Source organism: Macaca fascicularis, chromosome 12 (assembly GCF_037993035.2).
Source record: "Macaca fascicularis isolate 582-1 chromosome 12, T2T-MFA8v1.1".
Classification (NCBI taxonomy): domain Eukaryota; kingdom Metazoa; phylum Chordata; class Mammalia; order Primates; family Cercopithecidae; genus Macaca; species Macaca fascicularis.
This window is the reverse complement of record NC_088386.1, coordinates 75314418-75333656: the sequence shown is the minus strand read 5'-3', so window position 1 is coordinate 75333656 and position 19239 is coordinate 75314418. Positions and strand designations below refer to the sequence as shown.

General features: G+C 38.1%; 1 protein-coding gene across 9 annotated transcripts in view; it reads left to right on the top strand.

The window, feature by feature from the left end:
* ZNF385B (zinc finger protein 385B) overlaps nt 1–19239 on the top strand; it is a 423448-nt gene that overhangs the window by 85541 nt on the left and 318668 nt on the right. For all 9 annotated transcript variants that reach the window (XR_012421291.1, XR_012421290.1, XM_045367331.2 and 6 more), the window contains exons 2-3: nt 7341–7492; nt 8213–8512. Coding sequence is in view for 7 of the 9 variants with exons in the window: in XM_074009543.1 (XP_073865644.1) it covers nt 8215–8512 (298 nt within the window). In the remaining 2 variants the exon portion in view is untranslated. The remainder of the gene's footprint in view (nt 1–7340; nt 7493–8212; nt 8513–19239) is intronic.

Here is a 19239-nt window from a genome sequence, read left to right as displayed (position 1 = left end):
GGCAGATCACTTGAGCTCAGGTGTTTGAGACCAGCCCGGACAACATGGTGAAACCCTGTCTCCACTAAAAAAACAAAAATTAGCCGGGAATGGTGGCACATACCTGCAATTCCAGCTACTTGCGAGGCTGAAGTGGGAGAATTACTTGAACCCAGGAGGCAGAGGTTGCAGCATGCCTAGATCGTGCCACTGCCTGCCAGCCTGGGCAACAGAGCAAGCATGCATCCCCGCTGCCCCCTCCAAAAAAGAAAAAAAAACCTCTTGATATGAGGAAGTAAAAATTGTGTTATGAGTTAAGTATTACTTAATTATCTTTTTGAGGTAATAATTTATTTAGAGGTAGCAAAGCTGATCTTTTGCTTTTAATTCATCTTTAAAAGATGAGAATAATTCTCAAATAGATTCTGTTTTCTCCTAGAAAAGTTCATGCCTTCATGAAATTAAAAAAATAGTGCTTAAGTATTTATTTAATATCATTACAAAGATTAGAGTTATAGTATAATATAATTTCCATCCTAATAGTATTTGTTAATAGATATGTGTATTTCAAAGTATGTATATGTTTTGTCCATAGTTACTTAGCTAGTGCTACATTTAGCTGTCAATTTATTTTTCTATTTAACTAATTAAGAAATTTTGTAATTGTTTTTTCATGAAATTAAGAGCTTTCATGTTAATTATTGTGACATTTTATGCTTGTAAGAAGAAATACTTTTCCTTCTACCGATAGAGTCTCAATGTCATAAGCATAAAATAATACTTTCAATTTAGTTTTATCTGAAATATACATATACAATTGATATTCTTGCATTAAAAATAAAATCCATTCCTTGTTCTCATTATTGTCATCATTATGCTATTTGTATGTGACCATAACTTGAGATACTTTGATGAACAAGTATGCTGGAAAAGATACTGATTTACATAGGTATTGAACAGTTGGATCTTCTGAAGGCCAGGAACAAATTAACTATCAGCTTTTGGCTGAAGCTGAACTATAGCTGAATTAATCATAACACTTATTTTATTTTGTCAAAGATTTGTGGAGAACCTTGTAAGTGCTAGACATCTGATTGGCTTTGGATCTACAATAATAAGTGAGAATAAAGTAGCCTTATCTTCTTTACATTTAGGTAACATAAATGTCCCAGCCTGTTTGCCCATCATATTACCTAATTCAAAAAATAGTTCAAATATCTCCCCTACTAGCTGCAAGAATTCCAATGTTTTATCAGTTTCCCATCCTGAACATTTTTTGAGCCCCTGAGATATCCCAAGCCAGTTGTTGTTCAACATCTTAACCAGCTGTGTGGTTTTGGACCACTAACTTCCTTGTCATTGGTCACCAGCATCCCTCAGCCCATTGTTCCTCCTCTTCCATATATGGCTTTCACCCCAGATGCCATCCCAGACTCTTGCACAATTCCTCACAGTAATAGGAAGATCAATTGTGATGTTTGCATGACTTCACTGATGGTTTGAAGATTTTTTAAAAAGCTGTGGGATGTTATACAAGAGGATACTTCAACAATTGTAAATAGATATGGGGGTTCCCTGCATGGACCAAAACCCTCCTCAGGTGTTTTGTATTGTGCAAAATCTTCTCTGTCCGATCTCAGGCCTGTCACCCCGTTTCAAGGGTCAGCTTGCCCTTCCACAGCAGGAATGTCTGGAACAAGATTCATATGTCTGGATCCTAGGCCTCCTGTTCCCTCAGGCCCAGAGACAGTCACAGTCTCATACCGCTCAGTGTCCGTTTCCTGCCCCCTGTCAATCTTCTGGCAAGACTGACAGGGAAAACATCTCTTCCTTCTCGCACCCTTCCACAAACGTGTGGTCTTTCTCTTTAGTTCTCAGGATAATTCAGAACAACATCAGTACTTTCGCCAAAGTTGGGTTTATTCAATCAGGAATGACCCCAAATATGGGGTCCATGCAGTATAGTCCAGTTCAAGCTTCAACAATTCCAGGCTGTTCTTTTGGAGGTAAGATGTGTTCATGTTCTTGCAGCTTTCAGTCCCCACTGATCTCCTGTAGTTAACTACTTGAACACATTCATCTCCCAGCATCTAACAAAAACTTGCAGGGACAATACAATTTAAATCCACTTGCAGGGAAGAAATATTTTATGAAAGAAAAGATAATTTGCAGAGATGCAGCTGTGTCACAGTGAAGACAACCTTTTATATGATTGTGGAAAGCAGATTAAGTTCCTTGGAGCTATATTATCTCCAGAGCCTCCATTGCAGAATAGCGTCTATGCTTTACCTTTACATAATATGAAGATCCTCTAAGATGCTTTTTCCAAAATAAAGAAGTAGTGCACCTCCAAAGCTGAGTTCCAAATTTTTCCACAAGGGAAACAAACTGCTAGGAACATTTAAATGTCAGTTTTTCTGACTCATCCATTGATGTCAAATAATCCCAATCTCTTGGGATTCACACTAGACCAGAGCACCCCAATTAAAATCTATTTCACTAGTACTCAACAAAGTGCCAGTAAGTACTTGGGGAAAAAATGAGACCAAAAAACTGTCCAGTGAAATCAATTACTAAGCAATAATTTCATTCAAATGTAAAAAGTTCAAAGTATTTTGGGGACTGTTATGCAGAGAGTTCTCCATAGTCACTCTCCTAAACAACAAGTAGCAGAAGGATAGCCTCTTCTAGTGTATCACAAGCTTTTTATTTTTTAAGGTTCTTAATTTTATACATTTCTTTAACCATAGGGCCAAGTATAGCGTATTGTCTATAATCAGTGTTTAATAAATGATTAGTTGAATTGGATCAAATACAGCCTCTCATATCTGAATCCTATTATGAAATATACCAAAACATTCAGTGAAATGAACATTCTCTAGTTTTCTCTGAACATTCTCTTAGTTTTCTCCGAAACTGTATTTTGGGGAAAGAAATTGTTTGTAGTCTGGTACTCAGAACTCAACTTTTTGCCTCCCTATGCGTAGAAGTTCAGGAGGCAGTACCGGCATTTCAACATAGTTAAATGGGTAAAAAGCAATGCCAGAGCCCTATATCTTCTCCATCTACATGTTTTAACTTTCACAAAGTATTCCCCAAACTTTCCCACAATACCCCGTGTTCCATTGCCTGAGAAAGTTGGTTGCAGGAAAGAGCTAATGTCACATGGATGCTGACGCAGTATACCCATGTTTTGTCAGAATTTGAACTTTAAGCCTTATTTTTAATTACAGGATGAAAGACTGTCCTAAACAGTTGAGATTTTAGTTTGCAGATGAGTGATGATGCTTTTTCCTTGGGGAGCACACCGTTATTACCATTCCTAATCTTAGAATGCAAACAGCTGTGTGCCTAGCCCACATACAAGCTAAAATAATTAGAAAACATTGACCTTGGCTGGGTGCAGTGGCTCATGCCTGTAATCCCAGCACTTTGGGAAGCCAAAGCAGGTGGATCACAAGGTCAGGAGATCGAGACCATCCTGGCCAACATTGTGGAACCCTGTCTCTACTAAAAATACAAAAATTAGCTGGATGTGGTGGTGTGTGCCTGTAGTCCCAGCTGCTCAGGAGGCTGAGGCAGGAGAATCGCTTGAACCCAGGAGGTGGAGGTTGCAGTGAGCCAAGGTGGCACCACTGCATTCCAGCCTGGGTGACACAGTGAGACTCTGTCTCAAAACAAAAAAAAAGAAAGAAAACACTGACCGTCATTATTGTGTTCACCACCAATGCTACATACGCATACACCCCACGCCCATACCACACACATACTACACACACTACATATACCACACACTCCCCCCACTACACCCATATACCTCCTACACTCCCCATACATCCCCCACACATACCACACATACTTCATACGCCATGCACACCACACTCATACACATCACACTCACATAATACCATACACAGACCACACACATATCACACACACTCCACACCTATACACCCCAGCACATACCACACACACCCTACACACTACACATCACATATACCACAGACCACAAACACATAAAACACATATACACACACATCACACTGACCTCCCACCCCGCTCACCTCACACCCTCCCACACAAATACAGCGCGTTCATTTATTCAGCCAACATTGATTAAGTGCCTATTTTATACAAAACACAATCTTAGATGCTGAGGATACAAAGATGAATAAAACATAGTTTTTATACTCAAGGAGCTTAAAATCTAGCAAGGGAAGAAAATGTATACCTTTCCAAAGAATTTATTGTTCTTTGTTGTAACTTTATTGTTTTCTCCTCTGTATTTCTCATTGGATTGTTTGGTCCTCTCAGACATCTCCTTGACCACGTTCACTGTTTTCTCCCTGGCGTCCTGCCCTCTGCCTACCTAGTCTGTAACAATATACTGAAATGAGCGAGTGAATAAGTAAAACCATATACATGTCATAAAACTATATAAATAATTAAACGAATAATATAAGAATTGTGTGTTGTGCTAACTTTGTGAACACGATGCCTCAGGAATGCAGAGGTGGGAAGAGACCCTGGCGAGGGAGCATCACGAGGACATCAGGGAAAGTGGGGAGTAAGGAAACGGCCATCTTGGATTTGGCAATTAGAAGTGTTTATAGTGACTTTGCAAAGACAAGCACTACCTGTGGAAAGGAGTTGCAAGCCAAGTTGTTAGGGGTTAAGGAATTAATGGGAAGTGGATAAAACTGATTGACTTGAGTTGGAGAATGAGCCTTTTCACACTTACATAGAAGGGGAGGCAGTCTCTTAACTTGTTCTCCATCTGATGAGGCCACTCTGAGTCAAAGATTGTTTTACTGTACATGTGCAACAAAGATGTCTTTACCCCCAGATCAGTGTCATATATATTTTTTCAAGTAATTATAGAAAACAATTGGATAACAATGCAGGTCAGGGAAAATCCTAGGGAAAGTTGTAACATTGGAAAATTTCCTGATGGATTGCCTCCTAGTGATTTAAAATCACTCCTTTGGATATTCCCTGACTGTCCAGTTTGAATTCATCAGCTCTTTTCTCCAAAAGCAGCAACTCAAGAACCAACCTTTTCTCATTCTTTTGCTTGCACTAAAATATCTTATTCTCTTACAAATGTTAAGCTGTTGGTCATCTAATCTGGTGAAATAATACAAAAAAAGCATAGAATTTTTGGTTCAGTTTTCCTGACTTTTCTTACAGTCATTCCTGGCAGTCCAAAGCACAGTGCTGCCCACTGCTCTGTTTAAAATCAGACACCCCCGAAGGTCCTTCTCTCCCACTCAAGTGAAACATGTAATTAAGATAGTCTGATGAAAAACTTTAAAATAGAAAGTGAGATTTTTCTCTCTTCTTCCATTTAAACTCACTGTTACTTTCCCCTTAGCGAGAAAGCTGACATTATAAATGTTATCACATTCACACATATTATAAGCCTAGAAATTATATCATCTCAGGCCAAAAGTGGATGCTGAGACTCTGATAGCTTGCCTCTCTGCCACCTCTAGGTCTTTTCCCCAAGACCTCTGCAGCTAAATATACTTTGGTTGCAAGTGGCTATTAACAGAAGCTGACCTTATTTTTCCCCTGAGAGAGAAGGAAGTGTGAAGGCAGAACTAGGACTAATAAATTGGAATTTGGTGAACAGAATGCATACCCCACCCCCAGGCATTGGATCTTTTCTAGAGTGGCCCATGAATGCGATGTTGGAGGTTTGGGAGATCACTTGTGAGAGTAACTCTTGGAGAGTTGAAATACAGTTGAAAGGTTATGAAAGATGCTGGTACTCTGAAAGGTTACAGAATTCTAGAAGAGCCATTTATTTTATATGAAAGATTTCTTTCTTCCTACTTAAAATATGTATATTTAAATAAATCAAAAGTAGAATACTTTCCAGGATAAATGACAATCATAAAAGCACAGGTAACATGGCTTTATTTTTTATAAGATAATGCAAACAAAAGAGTCGTAGGAACATTATGATGTATGTCTCGCGTCTGTGAAATACCATGTATTAGTTTGCAATATGGACAAGCCTGGGCACCTCCAAGGTTAAATTGTCAGATGAAAGTGTCAACAGTTCTCCGCTGAGTCAAGGATCTTGCTTGCTTGGGTTGAAATATAAACTTAGGTTTCAATGATTGAGTACGATGGTGCCTGGCCTCGTTCTGCAAGGTTAAACGTTACTGGCTTTTCTTATGTTTCACAGTGGATTAGTTTTCTAGACAGGGCAAAATGTTAGTAATGAACTCATTTTAAAAATCACTTACTTATTTCAACTCATTCTTATTATGTGTTTTAATATTTTAAGAGAAGATATAGATATTTGAACATAACTAATACAGCACTGATATTTTCTTAAGTTGTATGAGAAAAGTGACTTTGTGATAACATAATATCTTAGGTTTAAGGAATAAAAGAAAAATATTTATGTGCAGTTCAAACCCCATTTCAATTATAGCTGAATTATTTTCTGTAGCTTAGCTACAGGAACTTCTTAAACCTGATTTCTGCATAGTTTGAGCAGACTTTAAGGCCGGAGCTAAAAGGAATAGATTGACTTGGAAAATTTTGTGTAAGAGAGTTCCTTAAAATGGCATTATCAGGTTAAAGAATTAAAAGGGACAAGTAGATTTTGCATATCGAAATTAAGTGTTCGAACAACCTTCACAATTGGATGTATGGGTATGTACAAGGAGATTTTTTGGCATACTGTACATTAGAATCAATATCTGGTTTTATGGTTATGCCTTTTCTGAATTTTAAACATCCTGCTTGTGAACACTCCAAATATGGACTTGTCTCTAGTAGTTCATTCCTTTTCTTAGAGCTCTGAGAAAACTTGGATCAAAAGGACTGTTGAAAGCCAATGCCTTGCTTTGTTTGTTCTATAAGCAGAAGTCCCTTACAAGCCACGATCCTTCCTTCATATAAACTCTTCATCTCTTATGGCACAGCACTGCCACCTCAGCCATTCTTCCTCACACATACCCTTTTCCCTTAATTTTTGCCAAATTCCCCTCCCCTTTCTTTTTGGGAAGTGTCTTTTTATTTATTCAAATTGTAAACCAAAACATTGTCATAATCCCACCGATAATTTTGAAAATGCTGGTATTCCTGGTATTAACTAAAATGAAAAATTACATAAAATGTCACTGAAAAAAAAATGTCAAGACAATCTTCATCAACCAAGGGTCTCAAAGTTTTGAAAATCCTTTTTGAATCTTCCCTTAGTCTGTAATCTACCTCTGTACTTTTATCTAAACAAATGAAGAAAATAACAATACTTAAAAATATACAAAATTGTGTCTTATTCTATTTTATTCTTTTTCAATTACCAGTTTACTAAAATTTTATATTATTCTGTATTTCAGATGTTCTACATTTCAACTCCATCAAATACTAAATTGATGTTAATGGGCTAACCTGGAAACCGAAAAACAACTTGTTTCACTACAAGGATAAGAAAATATGTCCAAATTCCTGTCGGCTGACTTATCAAGGGACGTTTAGAACACAGCCCAATGTAAGTTGCAGACATACGGTGTTTTGTTCTTTGTTACCTCCCCTGCAGTTAAGGCATGTATCTGTTTGTATATGCCCAGGTGTATGCTGATTGTGTATACTTTTGTGTCTGCACATGAACATTTTCACAATCCCAGATTCATACCATCATTTATTCCTTCCTTCAATAAAATTTGAATGCCTATTATGTAAAAGGTGCAGTTGTAGGCCTAAGGGATATCCAGAGATGAAGTGACTGTCCTCATAGAGCTTATACTCTAATGGGGAGACAGACATAAGCCAAGTAAGTGCACAATTACCTAAGAAATGCATACTCTGATAGGTGTCACATAGCACGATGTGAGCATATAACCAGATCTTGCCTTGTGTCCAGGGTCAGAAAGGGTTTCATGTAGAAGGTAATTTGCCAGCGGAGATCTCATGGATGGGAAGTTAAAAGAGTAAAGAGGGTGGGAGGTGATGGGAAGACGAGCAAGGATGGGGTAAAAGGGCTCCAGGCGAAAGGAACTTCTGTTCCAAAACCACCAGGCACAAGGAACTCACGCTGAAAGACCATACTCGCTTACTTAGGTACTTCTGATGATTATTTTTCTAGGAGTAACCACTGGGTAGCTGGGCAACTTTTAACTTAAACAAACCATTAAAGATGAATTGTAATCATACTGGAAAATAAGAAGGGTTATATAATTTCAGAAGCACTTGTACTTGTTTTGATTTTTAGGCATGAGGTACTCCTTAAGCCCTGACAACCATCTTGAAGATGGAATCATGAATATGGCAAATTTTCTACGGGGCTTTGAAGAAAAGGGGATAAAGAACGACAGGCCTGAGGACCAGTTGAGCAAAGAGAAAAAGAAAATTCTTTTCTCCTTCTGTGAGGTGTGCAACATCCAGCTGAACTCTGCAGCCCAGGCTCAGGTGCATTCCAACGGCAAATCCCACCGCAAACGAGTGAAGCAGCTGAGTGATGGGCAGCCCCCACCGCCCGCCCAGGCCAGCCCCAGCAGCAACAGCAGCACAGGTAGGAGGCAGGGTCCCGGGTTCCATGTGCCGTGGGGAGAGATGGTCCTGGTCTGGAAAATGAAGGATTTAGAACAAGACTTAATTTTTACCTTAAAACTGGGCCACCATGATAACATGTACTCTTTCTCCTACAGGTAAAATCCATGAACTGTTTGTCACGTCTTGAAATATTTGTTACACCCACTGACATACACTGGCACACACACATGTACACACACGCGCGCAATTTGTATATGGGGCCAGAGACTTCCTGTATCCCCACAATGTGTGAACACTTCTGAATGTATTTTGAAATGTGTTTAAAATGCATCAGTGATGTCATTTTTCCCCTCTCTTAAAATTAGCTTTCTTGGGTTTCCTTTATCTTCTTTCTATTGGGTGGCATACCATTTGATAGTGTATAAAAAGCTACGGCTTTATTTATAACATCCTATGATGCAGGAGAAGAGCATTAATTTTGCATGTTAAACTTGTCATATTCTTTTAGAGAGTTGCCAGCAGTGTGCTGGGTGTTCTAACAATAGGAACAGGCATTGCCAAAACCAACAAGGCTTCCCTCTGAAATCCAGCACCATCATCTATCACTTTCACTTGCCTCTCACCCTTTCCTTGTGGGCTGGATAGAGGCAGAAGCTCAGGAATTTTTGCATTTCTGCCTCTGCCCTGAATTCTAAACAATCTTTCACATCCTTTATGTTGTTCTTGGGCAGCCCCTCCTCCTCTACATTGCTGGTCATTGGGTATCTTCACTGTGACAGAGTTAAAGAAAAATGTGAAATGTATCGTTATCTATGATGAAGATTTCTACAAAAGGCGGGCTTCCTCCCAAGGGTTGAGGTGGGAGGCCAAGATAAGCCTCCTCCCAAATGTGGGGGAAGAGCTCCAAATCCTGCTCTAGCAAGGGTTTGTTCTGTAATGAGGCCCCAGCTTGAAGTGAGATGATACAGAGAAAACATTTGTTGAAATTTCACTCAGTGCTGTTACATGGTTCTTGGTGTGCTGTAAATAAATAATTTTTGTATTTCAAGCCAAATCTAACTACTTTTTACTCTGTTGATGATTTAATGTCATTAAATTGTTTTCTTCAGTCAATATTTAACATGCTGTGAAAGAAAGTAAAGGGGCTTACAGGATATAAAATACACACTTATAATAGTAGAAAATTATTTTTCCATTTTCTATTTATTATGATAATTATAATTATTCCAAGGTGTATTGATTTACCTATAGTTATATATTAAAAATGTAGTTAGTGTTACAGCCAGGCACAGTGACTCACGCCTGTAATCTCAGCACTTTGGGAGGCCGAGGCAGGTGGATCGCTTGAGGCCAGGAGTTCAAGACCAGCCTGGGCAACATGGTGAAACCCCGTATCTACTAAAATTACAAAAATTAGCCAGGCATGGTGGCACACACCTGTAATCCCAGCTACTCAGGAGGCTGAGGCAGGAAAATTGTTTGAACCCAGGAGGTGGAGGTTGCATTGAGTGGAGATTGTGCCACTTCACTCCAACGTGGGCAACAGAGCAAGACTCCATCTCAAAAAAGTAAAAAAAAAAAAAAAAAAATATATATATATATATATATATATAATGTATAATATTATATTATTCATCAATAATATATAATATATAACAAATCGAAGCCCACTTCACCCCTGTAGAGAAAAATATTATATATTATATTGTATATAATAATATATATTATTAATTAATAATATTATACATTATATATATATATATATATATATATATTTAGTGTTAGGTTCAAAACTGATACCTAAGTTAGAGCACAAATAGCCTGAGTAAAAGTTTGAATTGCATCTGTTAGAGTGTAAATATCTATGAATACCATAGTCATTAAAAATTATATTTCTGAAGAATATCTTGTGATAGGAGAAATTGTCCATGATATAATGCTAAGTGAAACAGCAGGAACTAAAGCAGAATATACCTAGTGCCATCATGTGTGCATGTGTACACTATCTACTATTTAGAGTCTCCACTTAATGAGGTTCAAGCCTGACATCATTTCATTTTTTTTGGTCACTTTCCTCACTTTTGATCTATCAAATTTGTGTTTCGCTGGGTAGCAGCTCTCTTAACACTCTCTCAACTCATAGCTTTTCACTTTTGTATATTCAGAAAGATTCCTTGATTTAGAAGATTCAACTCTATTTATAAAAACAACATTTTATTGCCAAATTAAGATTTGTCTAGATGGACTCTAGAACTTAGAGCGGAGGGCTGGGCACATGAGCTTCTACCCTACCCCTGCCTCAGCCTGCTCTTCAGCCTAGTGGTGGGAAAACAGAAGGATGAAAAGGCAGAGGTTTACCTTACCTTACAGCCTCTGCAAGGTGGCAACGCTGTTCTTAATTGCTGACTACTATTTTGGCTGTCTCTGTGGCTCATACATCCTCCTAACAGACCCTGTGGATGAAGGGATACCCCAGGTGGTCCCTTAGGCATTGAGAGTCCCTTGTGAGATAGCTGCATCTTCCAGCTTGCTCATAGTTGTTAGCAAAAGCCTTCATTCCTTGACTGTATGTGCCTCTTTCTTCTGTACTATGGTAGTCCTGACAAGATTGTGTCCTCTGTTCTCATGTTCATCAATGCTTGGGGATTGAGGTCAGAATCCATCTGAGAATGAACATTCCTCTTGAAAACCTGGAACTGCTGGGGCCTAGGCAAGTACAGGTGGAGTGGATTGTGGGGGGCTTTCTTTCCTGCTTAGGTAGCACAGGGGAGGCTGGCAAGCTCACTGACAAAGCAGGCACTTAAACAGGAAACAAAATGCCGGTCTTCCTTTTTTGCCCATCACTTGGCTTCAAAGAGTATTAAGTGTTGAATTGTGTTTCTCCACAAAATAAAAAAAAAAAAGATATATTGGAATTCTAACCCCCAGTACCTCAGAATATGACCTTATTTAGAGCAAGGGTCTTTACAGAGGAATGAAATCATTAAGGTGGGCTGTAATCCTATGTGACTGATATCCTTACAAAAAAAAAAAAAAAAAAAAACAGAAATTTGGACACAGACAGATACGCACAGAGAGGGAAGATGATGTGAGAAGAGATACAGGGAGAAGACAGCCATCTACAAGCCAAGGAGAGAGTCCTGGAATAGATCCTTCCCTCACAGCCCTCAGAAGGAACCAACCCAAGTAACACATTGATTTTTTTTTTTTACTTCTAGCCTCTAGAACTATAAGATGATAAATTTCTGTTGTGTAAGCCACTTAGTTTGTGGTACTTTGTTACAACAGTCCCAGAAAACAAACACAGGGAAGAAAATCGAAGCCCATTTCACCCCTGTGGAGAAAAATATGTGTTGTAGATATTCTTCCCAAGAACTGTTAATTTAAGAGGTGACTTCCCCTCTTCTGGGTTGGTTTTATTGTGTTGGAGTTGGCATGGATGGGAATTGGGTCCACAGGGTGATGGTTGAGACATGTTTCTACTAATAAAAGGTGGCTGACCCCTAGCCACTGGAAGTCTTCTGCCAAATTTAGTATTCAGGGTATTTATAGAACTTTTAGATCTGAGCTTTAGAACAACAGGAAGATTCTTAGAGTGTACCTGAAACCAGTCTGCTGTGTGTGTGTATGTGTGTGTGTGTAATCAATGTACCAAAGTGAGCAAGGGACTTATGATAAGTAGCAGCAAAATCCTTTTCTCAGCACTGTCTCCCTAGCCAAATGTTTTATGAATACTCTGGGCTGTGGAAGAGAGACTCAAAGGGGAAGCAAAAAGAGCTGAGGTAACTTAGTTTGCATATTAAAGATCCCTAATGCTTTCCCCATCCAGTTCCAAGGGGTAAGTGGAAATAACAGAAACCACAGATGGGTCTTGGCTTCCAGAAAAAGTAGTTGTGAGTTTCTGTCTCACAGAACGGTCCACAAAGACAGTAAGACCCCGGTGTTCCTGGCCCCTAGCAAGGGTGGGCAGGTGGAGCTGAGGCAGTCTTATGATTTCCTGTGGGCTTAGGGAGTACCGAAGCTGCTGGTAGAACCTGAGAACCACAGGGACATGGTCTTTTCTGTTGGACTGGGACAGTGGCAGGATAGTGTTTTACATGTAACACAGCACAGAAATACCTCACAGTTCCTGCATGAACTAATTACTAAATATCAGACAGAAATAAACATGCCTCAGCAGATGTCCATGTGCAGAAGTGACAGCCGGGCCATAAACACTCCTACCTGAGCCCTGGAACCATGTAAGCCTGTAAGTACCCTCCTCAACCCACCCCAAATCTAGATGCAGCTCTGGGGAAAGTCACTTCATACTGCCTGAAATTAAATATCATCACATGAGATGGGGTTTGTACTAGGCAGCATAATCTATCATTAACAGGTGTATCCTTAAATATTGGCTAAAAGAAATTTTTCAACTAGAAAGGAAATGATAAAAGAATGAATCTTGGAGCTTTGAGAAGGAAAGAAGAAAGAACAATGGAAAGAACAGAAATATGGTACATAATAAACTACCTGTAGTAGGGTTCTCCAGAGAAGCAGAACCTGTAGGAGAAAGGAATTAGCTCACACAATTATGGAGGCCTCTAATTTTCAAGATCTGTAGGATATCTGGAGACTCAGGACAGCCAATGGTGTCATTCTAGCCTAAGTTCAAAAAACATGAGATTCAGAAGATTTGATGGTGTAGTTCTAGCCTGAGGGCTGGCTGACTCAAGACCCAAGAGGAGCTAATGTTTCAATTTGAGTCTGAAGGCAGGGAAAAAAAAATAATGTCACAGGTGGAAGGCAGTCAGGCAGGAAGAAATACCCAGAATAATGTGTAACCAAATATCTGAACATCCAGTGACCCAGTCAAGTTGACACGTAAAATTAATCATTACATTATCATTTTCTTCATTAGCTTTGTAAATCATATTTGATGACTGAAACAAATTATAATCATCTGATGCTAAAAACTGTGATATTTGAAAGTAGGGATGTTAAATGCTGATACCAGTAAATTGTCTGCCATAAGTCACATACATATATCATTATAATATTAATGGCAACCACTATGAAAACTATAGAAAGAGATACAACCAAAATATAAATAAATAAAAATGGAGTCCTAAAAAGTGTTCAAGTAAGCCACAGGACAGAAAGAAGAGAGAAACAGAGGACCAAGAGCCAAAGGAAAAAACAGAAAGCAAATAATAAAATGTCAGACTTAAAGGCTAACATCAATAATTACTTTAAATGTAAATAGCCTCAATAAACCAATCCAAAGAAAAAGTGCATTAAAAAAAAATAACCCAACTATATGCTGCTTATAAGAAACTCACTTGAAAATCAATAAGAGGTACGCTGAAAGTAAAAGGATGGAAAATAATATATCATGCAAACAGTAATTTAAAAAATAAAGGCAGGGGTAGCTATATTAATGTCTGATGAAGTAGGGAGTAAAGAAATTTACTAGAGACAGAGCAAGACATTATGTACTGATAAAATGTTCAACTCACCAGGAAGACATAATGATCCTAAATGTTCATACACCAGACAGCAGAGCCTCAAAACACATGAAGCAATAACTGATAGAGCAGAAAAAAGAAATGAATAAATTTACAATTGCAGTTGGGGACCCACTCTCAGCAACTGATAGGGTTATTAAACAAAATAAGCAAGAATTTAGAAGGTCTGAACAATACAATCAGCTAACATGATCTAATTAATTTATATTGAACTCTACTTAATAACAGTAGAACACTTTTTTCCCCAAGTGCCTATACAACTATTCACAAAGGTAGACCATATATTGAACCATAACACAAACCTTAATGCATCTGAAGGAACTGTAATCATATACAATATTTTCTCTGACCATAATGAAATCAAGTAGAAATTAGTAGTAGAAAAACAACAGGAAAATTAAACAACGTATCTCTTAGGTAATCTATGAATCAAAGAAGAAGTCTCAAAGCAAAAACTAGATGAAAATGAAAGCACAACATAGTAAAGTATGTGGGATGAAGCTAAAGCAGTGCAGAGCTGGAAATTTATGGCCTTAAATGCTTATATTTGAAATGAAAAGAAGTTCTCAAGTAAGTTCCCAACCAAGAAGCCAGAAAAGAATAGAAAAACCAAACCACAAGCAAGTGGAAGGAAGTAATAAAGACCTACACCAACAATCTGTGAACTTGAAAATAGGAAAGCGACAGAGGAAAAGTCTGTAAAACAAAAAGCGTGTTCTTTAATAAAAGCAGTGAAATTTGTAAGCTTTTAGCAAGACTGATGAGGACAAGAAAGGAGATACCGATGAGATACATGATATTATGACAGAACTTGCAGCAATTAAAAATATAATAAGCAAATATTAAAAACTTGTATTCATAAATGTGACAAGTGAGAAGGATGAACCAGTCCTTCAGAAACCATAAATAACTAAAATTCAACTAAAATAAACATACACTATCTGGGCTGGGTGTGGTGGCTCATGCCTGTAATCCCAGCACTTTAGGAGGCCAAGGTGGGCAGATCACTTGAGGTCAGTTGTTTAGACCAGCCTGGACAACATGGTGAAACCCTGTCTCTACTAAAAATACAAAAATTAACCTGTTGTGGTGACATGTGCCTGTAATCCCAGCTATTCTGGAGATTGAGACAGGAGAATCCCCTGAACCCCAGAGGCATAGGTTGTGGTGAGCTAAGATCATGCCATTGCATTCCAGCCTGGGAGACAGACCAAGACTCCATCTCAAAAATAAATAAACCTAAATATAAATTTAAAGGTAGAAAATCTGAATAGACCTATAGCCATCAAATAAGCTGAATTTATCATTACAAAGCACTTGAAAAACAAATTTCTGGATTCATATGGTTTCAGTGGAGAATTCTACCAAAGATATTTTAAATTGACACCAATTTTATACAGTTGCTTTCAGAAAATAGAAGAAGAGGAAACACTTCCCAACGTAGTTTATGAGGCTAATATTATCCTAATACCCGAATCAGACAACACATCATTTTTAAAAACCCTACAGAATAGTATATCATAAACTTAGAGTAAAAAATTCTCAACAGAATATAAGCAAATTGAATCCAGCAATGTATGAAAAGAATTGTATACCATAACTAAGTGGGATTTATTCCAGGTATGTAAAACTGGCTCACCATTTAAAAATTAATAATCTACCACCTGGGCACGGTGGCTCATGCCTGCAATCCTAGCACTTTGGGAGGCCGAAGTGGGCAGATCATCTGAGGTCAGCAGTTCGAGACCAGCCTGGCCAACATGGCAAAACCCCATCTCTACTAAAAATATTTAAAAATTAGCTGGGCATAGTAGTGTGTGCCTGTAATCCCAGCTACTTAGGAGGCTGAGGCAGGAGAATCACTTGAACCTGGGAGGTAGAGGTTGCGGTGAACTGAGATCACGCCACTGCACTCCAGCCTGGGCAACAGAGCAGGACTCCATGTCTAAAAAAAAAAAAATTAATCTACTATATCAACAAGTTAAAGAAGAGAACTCACATGATCACATCCATTAATGCAGTAAAAGCATTCGAGAAAACCCAACGCACATTTTCAGCAAGCTAGGAATAAAGGGAAACTACCTTGATTTAATAGAAGTGTCTAAACAAAGTCTACAGGTAGCAGCATACTTAATGTGAAAGACTGAATGTTTTTCTTCTAAGACCAAGACCGGGGGAAGAATGTCCACTCTCAATTCTCTTATTCATCATGGTGCTGGAAGTTCTAGCCACTATATTAAGGCAAGAAAAACAAATAAAAATAAAAGCCTGTAATCCCAGTACTTTGAGAGACTGAGGAAAGAAGATCACTTGAGCCTAGGAGTTCAAGACCAACCTGGGAAACACAACCTGTCTCTAAAAAAAAAAGAGAAAGCCAGGCATGGTGGTGCACACCTGTAGTCCCAGCTACTCAGGAGGCTGTGGTGGGAGGATTTCTTGGGCTCAAGAGGTCAAGGCTGCAGTGAGCTGCAATCACACCACTGTACTCCCAACTGGGTGATAGAGTGAGGCCCTGTCTCAAAACAAAACAAAACAAAAAAAACCCACATATTATATTTATATACTAAAAATGAACATATGGAAATCAAAATTTTAAAATGCAATACCATTTATAATCACTTCCCAATACAATGAAATACTTAGATATACACTTTAAAAAATGTGCAGGATCTATATACTGAAAATTACAAAATGCTGAGAAAAGAAATTGAAGACCTACATAAATGGAGAGACATACCATGTGTTTAGTAAATCAGGATTAGAAAACTCAACAAGATTAAGATGCCAGTTCTCTTAAACTGATCTATAATTTTCATGCAATTTCTATCAAAATCTCAGCAATTTCTTTTTGTAGACATAGACAAGATTATGCTAACATTTATATGAAAAAGCACAGACCTTTTAGCTAGTTTAGCTGCTAGCTAAAACTTGACGAAGAAGAAAAAAGGAGGGATCTCTCTACCCAATATTGAGTCTTACTATATATTAAAGTAATCAAGACAGTAGTTTTATTGGAGAGAGAGAGAGAGAAAGAGAGAGAGAGTGAGAGATGAAAAAGACTAGAGAACCCAGGCATAGATCCACACACACATACTCAACTGATTTTTTGATAAAGGTATGAAAGCAAGTCAATGGAGGAAGAATACCTTTTCAAGTCCTGGAGTAATTGAACAGCTGTAGGCCACAAAACAAACAAACTTAGGCCTAAATCTGACATCATATAAAAAGATTAACTCAAAATGAATTATAGATTTAAATGTAAAAACATAAAAATTTAAAACTTCTGGTGGCTGCCCCAGAATTCCTGGACTTGTGGCTGCATCACTCTAGTCTCTGCTTCTGTTTTCACGACATCTTCTGCTCTGTATGTCTATGTCTTTTCTTCAGATCTCCTTTCTCCTTATCTCATAACGATGCTTGCTATTGGGTTTAGAGCTCACCTGCATAATCCTGGATTGTTTCCTCATCTCAAGATTCCTAACAATCACATCTGCAATGAGACTTTTTGCAAAAAAAGATAGCACTCACGGGTTCTAAGGATTTGACACGGATATCTTTTGGGGGTGACTTGTTAAACTGTGGTACATCTGTGCTAAGGAATACTACTCAACAATAAAAAGGAGTGAACCCTTGATACATGCAACAACTTGGATGGATCTTCAGGGAATTATACTGAGTGGAAAAAGCCAGTCCCCAAAGGTTACATACTGTATGGATTCCATTTATACAACATTTTTGAAATAGCAAAATTGTAGAAGTAGAGGACAAATTAGTGGTTGGTAAGGGACAGGGGTGAGTTTCAAGAAGGAAGTAGATATGGGTACAAAACTGCAACATGAGAGACCCCTGGTGGGGGATACATGAATCTACACAGGTCTCACACACACACACACACACACACACACACACACGCACACACACACACACACACAAATACAAGTAATACCGGGGAAATCTGAATAAGATTTGTACATCAGATCAATGTCAATATCCTGATTACACTATTATTCTATAACTTTAAAAATTTTTTACTATGGGTAGAGGCTGGGCAAGGTGTTCAAGAAAACTCCATTATTTCTTACAATTGCATGTGGATCTCTGATTATCATGATAAAAATTTAAGTTAAAAATTTTAATAAAGATGACCACCTAAACCCCCCAGTTTTCTATTGGCATAATTAGAGATAATAGGAAACAGAACCTTGGAGATTTTTCTTATTTTAAATATTACGAAGTTCCTATTTTACAGAGATTAATAAAACAATATCTTAAGTATCAAGAGAAAATAAATATTTAAATAATTGAATTGCAATATGTTATGCTAAGAACAATGGCAGATCTACAAATAACGTAGATGTGGCACACAAAAAGGAATGATTAACTTTTTGGAGGTGAGGGAAGACTTCCCAGAGGAAGTGATCTTTGAGATGAGTATTCAAAGATGAGTTTCAAATTATTCAAGAAAAAACATTCCAGGTATAGGCAACGGCAACACAGATGCATGTAGGAACAAACTATAAATAATTTCTTATTATTGGAGTGAAGTATGATTTGGGGGGAAAGAGGAAGATCCCTTTGCAAAGGTAGAAAGGAATCAGAACAGGAAAAACAGTCTTCCGGTCCTGTGGGAACAGAGGTACAGGGAAAACAGCTGCAAAGACATAGATAAGAAAGTCACAGGTAGTTGCTGGAATTCAGAGCTAAGTTGTCCTGAGTTCTCGCTGTCACTCTGGTTTATGTTAACTAGGAGCCTCCGCATCAGTTCCAGACATTTCACTTAGGTATTGCTTCCCCAGGATACCACACAATTGCAGAGCTTATTTTTTCCATGACCCATCCACAGCTTCCCAAGTCCAGATAAAACTGACCATATTAGTTCTCTATGAAGGGTGGCTAGTGACTGACATCCTGCCCTCTGCTATCCATTCTCATTTAAGATTAAAATTTTAAGACGTAAAAAAAAAAAAAAAAGTTAGTCAAGCAAAGAGAATAGAGAAAAGTGATCCAAAGGGAATGAAGAGAATGCTCAAAATCTCAACCTGAGGAAAAACTTGGTGTGTCTAAAAACCTGAGATATGGCTGAAACTGAGTAAGGCAATTACTGATAGAAGAAAACACAAGAGAATTTTGGAAAGGTAGGCAGAAGCTTTCAGAAAAAATTTTAAAACAGTGTGTTATTTTAATTGTGATTCTGTGGGTCAGAAATGTGGGCTGGGCTCAGCTAGGTGGTTCTTGTGCT